Here is a 13,608-nt window from a genome sequence, read left to right as displayed (position 1 = left end):
CTTATCACACTGCAACCACCAATATTCCCTTTGTCCAAGCAGTTTATTTCTGAGTCTGTAAAACTAAGAGCTTGTTATCAGAGACAGCTTAGTCATCCCAGCTCCCACCCTTTCAGCTGAAACAGGCACCATGATGTCTGCTGCAGGAGAAATGATATCTTGAAACAGGGAGTTGATATAAGAAAGTTGAAGCTTGTAGCACTGAGCAGTGCTGCTACTGGCAATTTTTAAGGGAAGTTACCTGAGCTACCATCTTACTGAAGAAAAGAGAAGTAAGGTTCCTGTCTTTAAAGAGGATCTTCCCTGCAGTACATTGTGGAAACATCATTTCTGCATCAAAATATATAGTTTGATGGACATTTAAATTAACACAGCACAACTCATACCTTCACTTATCTCACCTGCCAAGGAAGAAAATCTCCTATTTCATCCACTGGGAACAAGTAGATTTGTGACTGAAGTAAATGAGAAGCAACTGGGTGAGGAAGAGGTGGGATTTTAGCTAATTCCTATCTGGTCTTGTGAGACAGTGAACCCCTTAGGGTGTGTGAACTCAGAAATCCTTGCTGATCCACAGTCTTTGGCTTGCTAACTCCTACATTTTTCTTAAGACACTGCTTCAAAATTTGAATTCACAGTATGCAGTGGAACTGGCAGATTTAAGTGAAGATCCTTCCAAAAATGAGAAGCCCTAAGCCATCTTAAATGATGGGTCTTTGTGTTTATAGAGTGATAACTATGTCCTTTAATTTTTAGGACATTTTATGTGCTCCTGAGGCTTTTTGATAATGAGATTTTGCCAAATTATTGTTTAGCTGCTGAATGCTCAGTGCTACGTGTATATTGTGGTAATTATCTAGGAAAGGACTCACAGCAGTGGATAATGGATCAGTTTCCTCCTGATAAAACAAAGTGCATAGAGAGAATAATGTGACTATCACTTGTACAGGCTTTGCTTGATGAGGCCAAATCATGCTATGACCCACAAAGCTAGGGACATTTTGTGAGGGTGGACAGGGGGAATGGTTTTAAACTGAGACAGGGGATGTTGAGGTTGGATCTTAGGAGGAAGTTTTTCACCCAGAGGGTGGTGACGCACTGGGACAGGTCACCCAAGGAGGCTGTGGATGCCCCATCCCTGCAGGCATTCAAGGCCAGGCTGGATGTGGCTCTGGGCAGCCTGGGCTGCTGGTTGGTGACCCTGCATATAACAGGGGAGTTGAAACCAGATGGTCATTTTCAACCCAGGCCAATGATTGTATGTAATGCACAAATAACTTTATCTGGAACCATGGGTGTAATTGCTAGGAAGCCAGCCTAAGGCTTCCTAAATTTTTGCTTAAACAACACAATAGTGTGCATCCACACCCTTGTGGCTCCCAAACAATTAAACGACTGTTAAATGCCTTTAAATTATTAAACTATTACACACCCTTTGGCATTTCAGTGCTGAGCTGCTGTCTGAAGTATTCTACATTTCACAGCAAGTCATCTAACACAACTGAGATTATCATTTTGATCATGCTTACAGGTTGCTTACAGCTGCTGTATAAACACTTGAAAGTGAAACAACCTGCATTGACCCTCTCCTGCCCTGTGATGATCTGACTGACCTAATAGTTCTCTTAGTTTTTCATTCCTGTTACATGTTGCTTGTTTTGCAAAACCAGTTTGTGTGTTAGCAGGCAGTGGCCATAGGCACACAGCAACACTTCCAGAAACTTGCCTAGCAGCAAAAGCAAAGGAAGTGAATACCCAGGCAAAGGAGGACTGAGCCTGCTATTCCATTTTGAGGTCATACATCACTGAAGTTTAGACACGCTTGAGAGCACTGGGTCAGATTGCTCCTTTCTGTTCTGTGAGATGCACGAGTTGGTTTTAAGCAGTCAAAACATTGTGAGATATACATACTATACATAGTAGATGACTGACACCAAACACAGCCCTACTCATCAGTGCAGCACCAAGATGGCCGTGTCAGGTAAGCGGTGCTCACCTGAAGCTTTTGATTCTTTGTTGCTGCCCTGCAGTGGACAGCTACCATCAACCTTTTCCTCCGTTGGTTCTCAAGTGCTTTAGGTTGCATTACAGTGAGACCCACAGCCATTAGTGGTTTAATGCTGTCTTACTGCTTCCAAGGAGATGGCTGTGGCCATATCGTCAGTCTAGGAGGAAGCAAAGGCTTGGACTCATGGCTTCCTGTTACTAGGCTGGAGGCTGAACCAGCAGTCAGCCCTTTTCGTTGTAGGTAAACACCGTTTCATAATCTGTGACTCCACAAACTCAAAGTGATCAGCTTTGATTTCTAACACTCAAGGAAATTTTTAATGAGTACCAGAAAGAGACAGTGAGCGATCATGTCTACTGGATAGGTTGTTAGTGCAGAATTGCCTCACATTTTTCAAATTAATGGTGAGCTTGTGCTGTGTAAACTCTGTGGAAATTGTCCATCATGAAAAGATTTGCTTTGCTACTCACTTGTTGGAAGAAAATAAGGAATTACTCAAACGTGCCTTTCAGTTACTAGCAAGCATTAATAATGTGTCTGGCATGATGCATCAGAGAGGGACAGGCCAGGAAACAGGCTTCTAATTATCCACGGAACAGGTCCAGCCCAGCATGCTGTCTAGTCCTGAAATTTGATGTTCTTATTTAGATGTACAAACAAAATTTAAAAGCAAACAAGGAAAAGAATCCTCCGAGCTGCTGTTAGTCTTTTGCAGCAACGAGTTCCAGTGGTGCCTCATGCATAGCATGAAAGAGCATCTTATTCTTCTCTCTGTACTGAGCCTTTTAAAGCTTTTCATTCCCTTTGCATGGAAGATTTCCAGGTTTGTGATTTATGTTACCTGCTCTGAACTCATTCCTTGTTCTGCTGTAGTGAACAAAACCAGACACACTGTTCGACTCTGCAGAGAACCCAAAACACTTCTATTCCCTCCAGGTTACTTACTCGTTAATGGAGTAGTAGATGTTCAACATATCTCCTCCCACACAATCACAGTGCGAAATTTATGATTCTTTGGGGTGGCAATTTGTTTCCTAGCATCCATTCTGAGTGAACAGGGAATATGCTTTCCCTCTGTAGTGAGCAAGGAATGTGGGCTAAAGTGCTTCAGCGATGTAGGTGGAATTTGAACATCAATTCTTATTGAAGTTAGTATGAACAGGGTATCTGGATTCTCACACAAGCTTTTGAAGTCTCAGCTGCAGCCAGTTTAGTTGGTGCACTGCTAAAAGGACTGCTTTATGAAGGCATTTCCCTGTGATCGCTGGGGTGGGATTTGCTGTGACGCTGTTGGAGGGATTTTAGGATCTGGAGTTAAACTACATTCCAGCCAGTGATTTCTCAGAAGAAAAACTGAAGAAATATAATGGAAAAACAGTCAAAGAGATGGATCTCTGTGGATGGCTCACCTCTGTTCTTACAAAATAGTGGCAGTTCAGTTTTTTCCAGTAATTGATTATCATAGATGGGGATAATCAGATGATGGGGAAGAGGAGCTCCAAACTTAACACAATACCTGAATGGAGTGCAGTGGAACTTAAATCAGTAATTTATTTTGTTTAGAAACGTTATTATGTTATTCTGGTATTCCAAAACCAGCTCATGGTGCTTCGCCACATCCCAGGAGAGCATGGGAATATCCCATCCCAGCATAGACACAGATAAGGAATTAGAATCGTAGAAATGACAAGGAAGGTTTAGGTTGGATATCAGAAGGAAGCTTTTCACCCAGAGGGTGGTGACGCACTGGAACAGGTTGCCCAAGGAGGCTGTGGATGCCCCATCCCTGCAGGCATTCAAGGCCAGGCTGGATGTGGCTCTGGGCAGCCTGGGCTGCTGGTTGGTGACCCTGCACACAGCAGGGGGTTGGAACCAGATGGTCATTGTGGTCCTTTTCAACCCAGGACATTCTGTAATTCTATGATCATTAAGATTGGACTGCTAAGACTGCTAAGATCATCTAGATCATCAATCTGTCACCACCATGTCCACTGAATTAGCCACGTCCCTGACCATTTTAACAGGAACAGCAGATCCATGGTTTTTACATTCTGCACTGTCCCTTTTGTGCAAGCAGAAGCTATATAAGTGAATAGCAGAATTGTTCTCACAAGGCACAGTGAGAAGCTTTCACTCATTTTCCTTACTGCTCAGTGTTTACGTAGCTGATTCCAGACTATGAGATAAGTGAATCCAGACTTAACAATACTTCTCTAAATGGCTGCAACAGAAATATTTGCAAAGTGATTTATATTGATCAAAATTTGCTGGTAGAGGAAGAGTTTGAGTTTACTGTCCTCTTACTTAGCATCTGTTTGCAACATCAAGGAGAAATGGCGAGGAAAAGCCTGTTTTTCTGACTGAAAAGAGCCAGGAAGTTAGAGTAATATTGATTCTGTGGTCTTAAATACTGGCATTTATCTTCTTTGTCTTTGCTTCCCTCTTCCATGTACCAGTTCCTGCACATTGCATTCAAAGCAGTGAATATCTGGAACTAAATGATCATATACATTCTATTTTGTTTAGCACTGTACAGAATTGGGCCCCTTCTGGCAAGGGTCTTATGAAGGGAGTGAGGGAGACAAAGTCATCCGCACATCCCTCATTCATTGATAAGAACCACATCTCTTCAAACTTCTGGATACAGAACACACTCACAAAAGCACACGGAGTAAATAGTGTATTTTGGCTGACTTCAGTAAAGGTGCATGAAGGCTCTAGAGATGTATCCTGTTTATAGCGGCAGTTGCTGACCCTGTAAATCAAGCGTACTGCTTTGAAGGGAATAATAACCATTTGGGATTAAAAAAAAACACAGCAGTCCTTTGTCTCGGTTCAGTGCTTTACCATCCTCTATCTCTTAAGCTTTCAGTCAATAAATGTTCTTTATGTACAAAAAAACTGTTCTGAATGTTGTTTACAGAAACCAGTCCTGCTTAAATAATATGGACTGACTGTATGGCAGATATTGGCCCTGGCCCAGGCTTGGTTGGAGTTCTGAATGGGGCACAGTAATGACAGTTGTGCTTATGCAGCCCGTCTCATCTGTAGGTGTAAAAGACCAATGCGGATCATTACAGTTTTAGTCCCCTTAATGATTTGTGAAGTTTTGTTGGACTTGTTTTGCAAGTTCAGCTCCATATATTTTTTGATAAGGTAATTAGGAAGGATTTTGCTCTCGATAATGAAATCTACCAGCTGCTTTATCACTGAAGTGAGTAGTATGTCTCTAAACTTGCTTATGTAGCCTTTCACCCCTGCTGTGTCCAACCGTGAGAGGTGGAGATTGTGAGCTATGGTATGGAGCTTCAGTGGGTTAACCACTAAAAGAAAGGTAAAAAGTCACCTCACCTCAGGAAGTGGTGCTAAGGATCCATCACATCCATTTTTCCTCTGGATTTAGCACCCCAGTTAGAAGCAGGGCACCACAACGTTGTGCTCAGTGTTTTATTGCTTAGACTTATAAAAGAAAATCGGGTAGTTAAACACTGGAATGGGCTCCCCAGCGAGGTGGTTGAGTTGCCATCCCTGGATGTGATCAAGAGCCATTTGGATGTGGTGCTCAGAGATGTGATTTAGCAGAGGGTTGTTAGAGTTAGGGTACTATGGTTAGGTCAAAGTATTAGGAAAGAACTTGAAGCTGCCGCAATGCTTTGGTAACTGCAGCTTTTTGTGTCTATAAACATACAGTGGACATTTGTATGGGTGCAGCAGTGAAGTGGGTCTCACGTGTTAGCAAGATCTGAGTGCTGCTGTGTGTAAATACGTGTGATGCTGAGGAAGCTGAGGGTCAGGATGCTGGAGGAACAGCTTGAGACTTTCAGAAACGTTATGTAAATGGAAGCTGTGAAGATGTCTTTCATGTCACTGCTGGTCCCTGACTTAAGATTTGACCTGGAATGTCACATATCCCATTTGTTATTTGGAATAGAAATTGCCCCCTTCTTTACCCAATTGAAAATGCTTTTGCAACTTTGATTTGGCACTTCTGATTTCCCCTTTTGGCAAAGGAAAAAATTCATGGGTTCATTTCCTCCCTGTTCTTCTAAATGGCAGTGTCTTTTTGTGGCATCAAAGTTGTTTTGCCCATTGTCTGCCAACCTGCAGTTTTTGTGACTGGAGCCAAGTTTAGATTCTAAATATCGCACTCCAGATGTGTTAATCGGAAATCTTTACCAGCCTTAATTGCGAGAATGTTTGCAAGATGGAGTGCATATTAACTGCCAGAGCAGCTATTGGATGTATTTTCAGTTTTGCCTTCTGAAGACTGAATACTACTCTGATCTTACTACTAAGCTGCAGAGTGTTGTGGCCCAGCTTCCTCCTTAATGACCGAAGGGTCCCCATGACAAGAACAGGCTGTGTCCAAATATGTTACAATGAAGAGAAACATCTCAAGGGAAAGAGTTGGAGCTAGAAAGAGATGATGGGTGCTTTATTTTCATATGGGGTTGGGAACTTATGTCTGCCAAGAAAATACTTGAGTAATATTATGTGGAAGTGCACAACACACTGCTCAACTGTATTGCTTTTATGTTAAAAGTTGCTTTACAGATCAGAAAACAGAAGCAGGTGATATAAAGCAAAATTTGCTTTCAGAGAGTGCCTGGATAACTAAACTTTCTTATCTTATAAAGAAATCTGTTCTGCATGCACAGGGCATGCGTGTATGTTACACTCTGTTTGCCTCCTCCAGTACTTCCTACTGTTCATTGTTATTACTCATTTCAGTGATAGAGAGGAGGAGATGGTCTGTTCTTTCTTGTGCTGTTCCAGAGGATTTGGCTTTGTTTGAACCCGTTACATGGATGAAACTCACAACAGTGCACTGCTGAGGGCAAAACTGCCTGGTATTTCTGGGATGCAAGAACACCAGGTTAAATGTCAGTACTCTGAGGTCATGGCAAATAGGAAAAAGTAGCTTGTTTTGAGTTTGGCAGCTGAGCACTCTGTTCACTCCAGGAAACTCTAAGTAGGGAGTGTTTGCAGTTTCCTCTCAGTTTCTTTGCTGGTACCAAAGAAATGAGAACAAGGACTTGGAGGCACCTGGCCCCATCATAACATTTAGGATGGTAATGACTAAATTTACTGGAAAATCTAAGGAATATGCAGCAAGGGGCTCTATGATGAAATACAAATAACCTGTAGAATATTTATAATTGTATGTAAGTAAACACTTGGAATTACAGGGCACAGAGAAGTTTGTAATGTCTGAATTTCTGTTTTTGTTTCAGCTGATTCAGACAAACAAATTAAAACATTACCCCAGCATCCATGGAGACTTCAGCAATGACTTCAAGCAGCCATGTGTCATTTTTACTGGGCATCCCTCTCTAAGATTTGGGGATGTGGTTCATTTCATGGAGTTATGGGGAAAATCTAGCTTGAACACTGTTATCTTCACAGGTAAGTAAAATGCAGTTATCATTACCAAATTAGTAATAAGTTGTGCTCTGGTGAAGTGTGGCTACATCCTTTACTCATTTGTTCTGGAGCAGAAGTTTCTGACTCCAGTAGGAGCTCTTTTAAATTAAGACCCCAGGATTGAGAGTAGTGATGAGTGTAATTATTGTGCCATTTAATTCATTTTAGCCCTGCAGTGCCAACCTTTGCCATGCAGAGTCGATCCTTGCCATTTCTAAGCAAAACCTTTGTTGTGCACAGCAGTAAAATGCCTACAGGAAATTAATTGTTGGATTAAAAGCAGCTGGCTGCAAGTTAAGCTCAGGCAAGACCTGTCTCCATATTGTCATCAACCTTTCCTCACACCTTCTCCTGCCCTTTCATCACAACGTCAGACTGCTAGTCGACTCCTTAATACAACCAGTCTGTTTCTGAAGGTATTCCTGTACTGTCTGCTGGTCAGTAAGTGTTCACCCCATGCAGACCTAGCAGCGGTGGTTTATGCCACTGCTGTCTTTTGGTTGAACTTTGTTTTTCAGACTCCTTTTAGCTGACGGACACATCTGTGTCTGAAGCTGAAGTTACAGTTCCAACTAAGAACCTGGGGAGCTGTTTCTCAATGACTCAGGCTGCCAGGGGCACAACAGCTCCACCTTTGAAGTTCCTCCACTTGTCCCAGTATGTTTCTAATTTTAATGGATTTAATGAATCAAGTGCTGTCTACCCCAGAGTGAACTGTGGTCTCTGATCCTGAGGGCAGCTGCATCCCAGGACTGTGCCAGTCATTAATGGCAAGACAAAGTATTTAAAAGAGAACATTAAGCTTCTGGGAGATCTAGCAAAAGGGAAACTGCCTCCTACAGTTTGATCTTCTTTAGTAATACATCAGCACCTTCCCTTAAACTGACGTTCTGAGTGCCTCTCTTTATTCCCAATATGTCATCCAGACAGAACTCTACAGTGGGCACTGTTCAGACGTGATCATTAAAGCCATTGCTGCAGGTTTATGTGGAAAGAACTCTATCACAAATAGGAGAAGTGTTAAATATAACTCTCAGTCAGATAAAAATGTTGTGAATTTTGGACTAGGAAAAAAATAATTAGAAATGGGGAGGAGAAGACTGAGTAATTGATCAAACCTACTCCCACAGCAAGTGCATGGTGGAGTCCCACTGTTAAGCTTATTTTCCCTCTCTTCTTAGTGAATAGGACTGCTGGGAAGCACGTAACCTCCTAAAGCAAATGGATTTGGAAAAGAGTTCTTTCTTTCCATCTTTTTCTCTCAACTGTAGGTTTTAGGCTAGTGATAGGCAAGTCCTTCTGACTCTTTTACAGTGTTGGTATGAAAACATGTCACAATATCACGACACTGTTGTACTGGCTTAGAAAGGAAAGGTTAGTGGTAGATTTAAAGCAGTATGTAATTAGTACATGCTTCCCTCCTGCAATAGGAAGGAAGATACAAAGGAGTCCCTGCTGAGCAGATTAGAAACTTCAGTCTCAAGACTGTGCGTATGTTGGGAAATGATGCATGATACAACAGCACCAACTTCATAGATGTTATGGTACCCACCACTCTTGCCCTTTGGGGTAATGTCAGGAAATATGCCCTAATTAGAGTAAACAGTAAAAAAGCAGTACAGATATACGTTATCTTGGAAACAGACATTCTTACTCCATCTGGGACTTCAATTAAAATTAGAACACGTACACCCTCTGCTGGGTTCTGTGTTTTGTGAACTTTCAGGAAATCAGTGACATTAATCATGTTGTGCAAGTGCTACCCACCGTCAGTGAGGATGTCAGAAACCGGTCTTTAATGGCAAAACATTCTGTGGCTTCTTGTAGGAAGAGATAATTATCTTTCCATATCAAGCTAATCCTTGCACGAAATGAGGAAATAGAACAGGCTTCTATTAGAACTTGGCTCTGGCAAGTTGTTAAGGTGTCCAAATGGAGGACATAATGACTCATGGATACTTTAGGTTATGGTCTTTAAAATTCATACCCAGTCTATACTTCAAGTAAATCTCCCATTGGCATTTATGTTGGTTGTAGTGACCTTTGAGTACCCAGTGATTCCAGGCACTTCTTGTGGTTTGTTCCTTTAATTTGTTTGTGGCTTTTTGTCTTCAGTGTCTGTCTCTGTCCACGGGCCTATATACTCAGCAGAATGTTCCTACTTCATTATGGTTGTCTCAGCTGGAACAAATACTTCTTTGTCTACAGAAATTCCTAGCAGATTAAATTCTCCTGGTCTTAGTATCTCCAGCAGAAACCTGGACCACTTCATTGAGATCTAGGATTTTTATTATTAAATTATCTAGCTTTTCCTGTTCAGGTAAGATTGCCTGGAGTTACGGGAGAAATGTGGTCCAATGAAGAAGTATGTGACAGCAGATTGTGTTCTAAGATTTCCTGTTGAAGGCTCATTGTTTCTAGTAGTTAGGACCTTTCAACAAGGCAGTCACACTTACTAATTATGATAGTGCTTCTTTAGTCCAGAGGAGCTAGGTAGTCTCCATCTTTCCGATTTGTAATGTGAAAAACAACTATAAGAGAATACAGACTAGCACAGCAGTTGCAGCCAAGACAGAACAGCAGCTGTGAGTGAGGTATGGAGCTGCTCTGCTTGCTTGTGTCATCTGCATATGTTACCACTGAAGCAGCATTGAATAGATTATTGATTGAACATATTGAATTCCACTGAGCCACAAAGAAGCTCTAGAAGAAAGCACAGTAGAAATAGTCCACTTCTTGCCCTCACTATAATAACATCAGTGTGTTAAAAACTAACTCCCTAGGAGATCTTAAAACAGTTCACGCGTGCCACATTCATGCTGTACAGTGGAAGATTTTATAACTGTGTCACACAGTTGTAAATCAGATGTCTTAGGGAAAAAGCTGAAGACCTGTAACTCTCAGAAAATGAGTCCTTGACGAGTACTGTCTTTCATCGTGCCGTTGAATTCTGGGGTTTTTTTGAATCTTCAACGCAGCAATTGCATTATATCACAAGTTCATGTTAAGACTAGCTTCAGTTATATTTTCACGTGTTTTAAATGTTGGAAGTCCTGTCTTAGACTTACAATTTCAACCTTAGGATTTGGGTATTGGAATTTTTCACTTTTCTGTGCCTACTTATGTCCTCATTAGTTGCTGTAGATTTGGTGCCATTTTGGATACTTAGAGCAAGAAATACATGTGTAGATTACATATATATGTGGGTGTATATATATGTAATGTATATGTATATATATGTATGTACATGTATATATGTGTGTGTAAATTATATGAACCTATTGATTCAAAAATACGTAGTTTGAGTAGTTGCATCCTCATGACATTTTCAGAAACAAACAGTCAAATCTGTGTCATCCACACGGCCAGATGGGATGGAAAAAATCTCTTCTAATAGCTTTTTAATTTACTGTTGTGCAGTTTCGTTGTGCAGCTCTAGCAGAGTGGTTGACTTAAGTTTTCTTTGTTTTTTACCCCAACATATTTTAAAATGTCCTCTGGTTTGATCCTATTTGACTACTGATCATTCTTCAACTAGCTACTCGCTCAGTATTCTAATTATTCATTGCTATTTATTGCCTCTTTTTGCATTACTGTTTCTGGGCTTTGATTCAATGGCACTGGCACATGTTCTTTTAACTAGCATGGCTTCTTGCCCACTGTGAGTTTTGTTTCATGTTTGGCAATTCATGACTTTTGAAGCATCCAACAAGATATTCTTATACAAGTATCATTTTTTGTTAATATTTCTCACTTAGATATTCCCAGGCAGCTACACTGACACTTGCTTTAGACTCAGTTAAATCGCCCCCTTGACAGTTCCTAACATGTGTATCATTAGCTGATATTATTTTCTGTTCTCACAAGATATCCACATCATGACCAATGACTGATACTTAGATGTATCAGATTTTTAGGCTAGCAATTAGCTTTACCAGTCCAATGAGCTCCAGCACGGAGTGTTGAATACCATGATGGATGCTCTACTTCCATTAGTAAAATGTTAAGGTCGTTATTTTTTGCTGTCTGCATGACAAATTTGGTCAGCCCTTCTCTCATTGCCACCCTGCCCCAACCAGGCCACACAGAGCAGGGTGCCCAGCACCATGACCAGGGGCTTTGGAAGATCCCCAAGTGCACAGCCCCTCTGGTTCCTGTGCACTGTGCACCCTACCACAGTGAAAAACAAGCTGACATTTGGGTTACCTTGTAATACCAAAAACTTAGACATCTTGCCTTCTTTTACAGGTTCTGATTAAAAATAAGAGATAATGGTTTTGCCTTGATTAAATTTGTTATAAAAGTCATGCAGTAATGTGTTCAGATGAAATAGTATTGCTCTGTAGCTTGATTAAGGTAAGTCTAATTGAGGGGTTAATTTTCATCAGATTAACTGAAAATACCAGGTGGGGGAAGGAAGGAGGGAAAAGAAATCTATAGCAGAATTAACTTTACTATAAGATCGCTTGTCTAGACTGGAATGTGGAATGAGAGAGGAGCCGGACCACCTTTATTCTCAGTAGCATTCTGTATTTTCAACATTTCTCTTTTCAGAACCAGATTTCTCCTATCTGGATGCTCTGGCTCCTTATCAACCCTTGGCCATGAAATGTGTTTACTGCCCCATTGACACAAGACTGAATTTTATTCAGGTGTCTAAATTGCTCAAAGAAGTCCAGGTAATGAATTCTCGTTGCCTTTTCTTGTTTTTCTTCACACATTTGTCTGAAATAAATAAGTTGATTGTGACTGTTATATTAAATAATGGCAAAATAAGATAATACACACATTCTTTCTCTGTAAGAGAGACACAGAATGACACTTTCCTGTTATTCTTTCCCCTGCTTGTTTAAATTAGTGTCTCTGTGTCTGATACAGTCTTAATGTAAGATGTACCAAGTGTAGAACATCCTCTGTGCCCTCAGCTTTAACCATCTCCCCCACGCCTGTAACTGAATCCTGCACTTGATCCTTGCCTTGATTCTGGCCTCACTGCTTTGGAGTCCCACTCACATATTGCTTGCAAGTTGACAGCTTTCCTCGTTCCATTTGCACAGTCTTTCCTTTTTTGTCTAGGAAGAAAGGCTGAGCTTTCAGGCTTTTTTTTTTTCTTTGTGGCTTCTCCTTATCCATCCTATTTGTTTCTACTGAAATTTGGTTTCTGACTCGTGGCAGCATTAAATTAACACCCCATATTTTTTTCTGGCTGAGCTTTTCCCTTGGATTTGTCTTCAGCTCATCATATGCAGAAATGCATGTTCTTCCAAACCTCTTAACAATGTCTGGATCATCTTATCTGCTCATTCTGTGACCTGGCTTGTCACTGCACAACTGGTGAAAATTACATTGCCTGTTTTTCTTCCTCCATGTAACTACTGAAATATGCTGTTTCCAAAGCATCTGGCAGAAACTCTGTCATATCCTGTGGCTTCCTTAAATCCTGTGGTGATCCCCGTGGTAATCAGCTTGTTTATGCTTTGTTAATGCATTGCTGACAGGTCGTGAAAACTCAGAGTTGCCTATTTTGCTAATGTTTTTGCAGTCTTGTGTTTTGACACGTTTGCCTCAGTGCCATTTTGTGATGGTCTGCACCACTGCTGTATTTGCTTCCAATTTAGATGACAAGCGTTTGGATGAGAATGCTATTGAGCATTTTGATTTATTTCTCTCCTTATGGCAGCTAACATGACTGCTGATATTGATGTAGTGATTACAGATATAAATTTAGGCCTTGTTACTGTGGGCATCATCTGTATGCAAAGCAAATACTGCTTGTTCCTTGGACAGTTGGTTTCAATCCTGATTGAATCTTCTGGATTTCATCTTTTTGATGTTGTTTTCATACAGTTAAGTTAGCTTGCTAACGTCAATCCACAGACCTCCTTATGGCAACCATTACCAATGTAGGGCAGTGTGCAGAATCAACCAGGCATTTCTGTAAATCATCATAGTCCTCTTTTCCAGCCTCTCCATGTAGTTTGCCCGGAGCAGTACACTCAGCCACCACCCTCCCAGTCTCACCGGACAGATTTGATGATAGACTGTCAGCCTCCACCAATGTCCTACCGCAGAGCTGAGGTCCTGACTCTTCCCTATAAGCGACGCTACGAGAAGATTGAAATCATGCCAGAAGTAAGTAACAAAAGGTGGGGAAAAGATGTGGCTTCTGCTCATAC

The 13,608-nt window shown here is 41.2% G+C and overlaps 1 protein-coding gene across 3 annotated transcripts in view; it reads left to right on the top strand.

The window, feature by feature from the left end:
• The window catches only part of INTS9 (integrator complex subunit 9), a 64,692-nt gene that overhangs the window by 37,464 nt on the left and 13,620 nt on the right, over window positions 1–13,608 (top strand). For all 3 annotated transcript variants that reach the window (XM_085542295.1, XM_015859691.3, XM_085542294.1), the window contains exons 12-14: window positions 7,243–7,414; window positions 11,987–12,111; window positions 13,397–13,564. In XM_085542295.1, coding sequence (XP_085398421.1) covers window positions 7,243–7,414; window positions 11,987–12,111; window positions 13,397–13,564 — 465 coding nt within the window. The remainder of the gene's footprint in view (window positions 1–7,242; window positions 7,415–11,986; window positions 12,112–13,396; window positions 13,565–13,608) is intronic.

The sequence above is a fragment of the Coturnix japonica genome, chromosome 3, assembly GCF_054131305.1.
Source record: "Coturnix japonica strain WE chromosome 3, WE-NBRP24, whole genome shotgun sequence".
In the NCBI taxonomy this organism is placed as follows: Eukaryota; Metazoa; Chordata; class Aves; order Galliformes; family Phasianidae; genus Coturnix; species Coturnix japonica.
The sequence above is the reverse complement of the archived record's forward strand: the minus strand, read 5'-3'. Positions and strand labels throughout refer to the sequence as shown.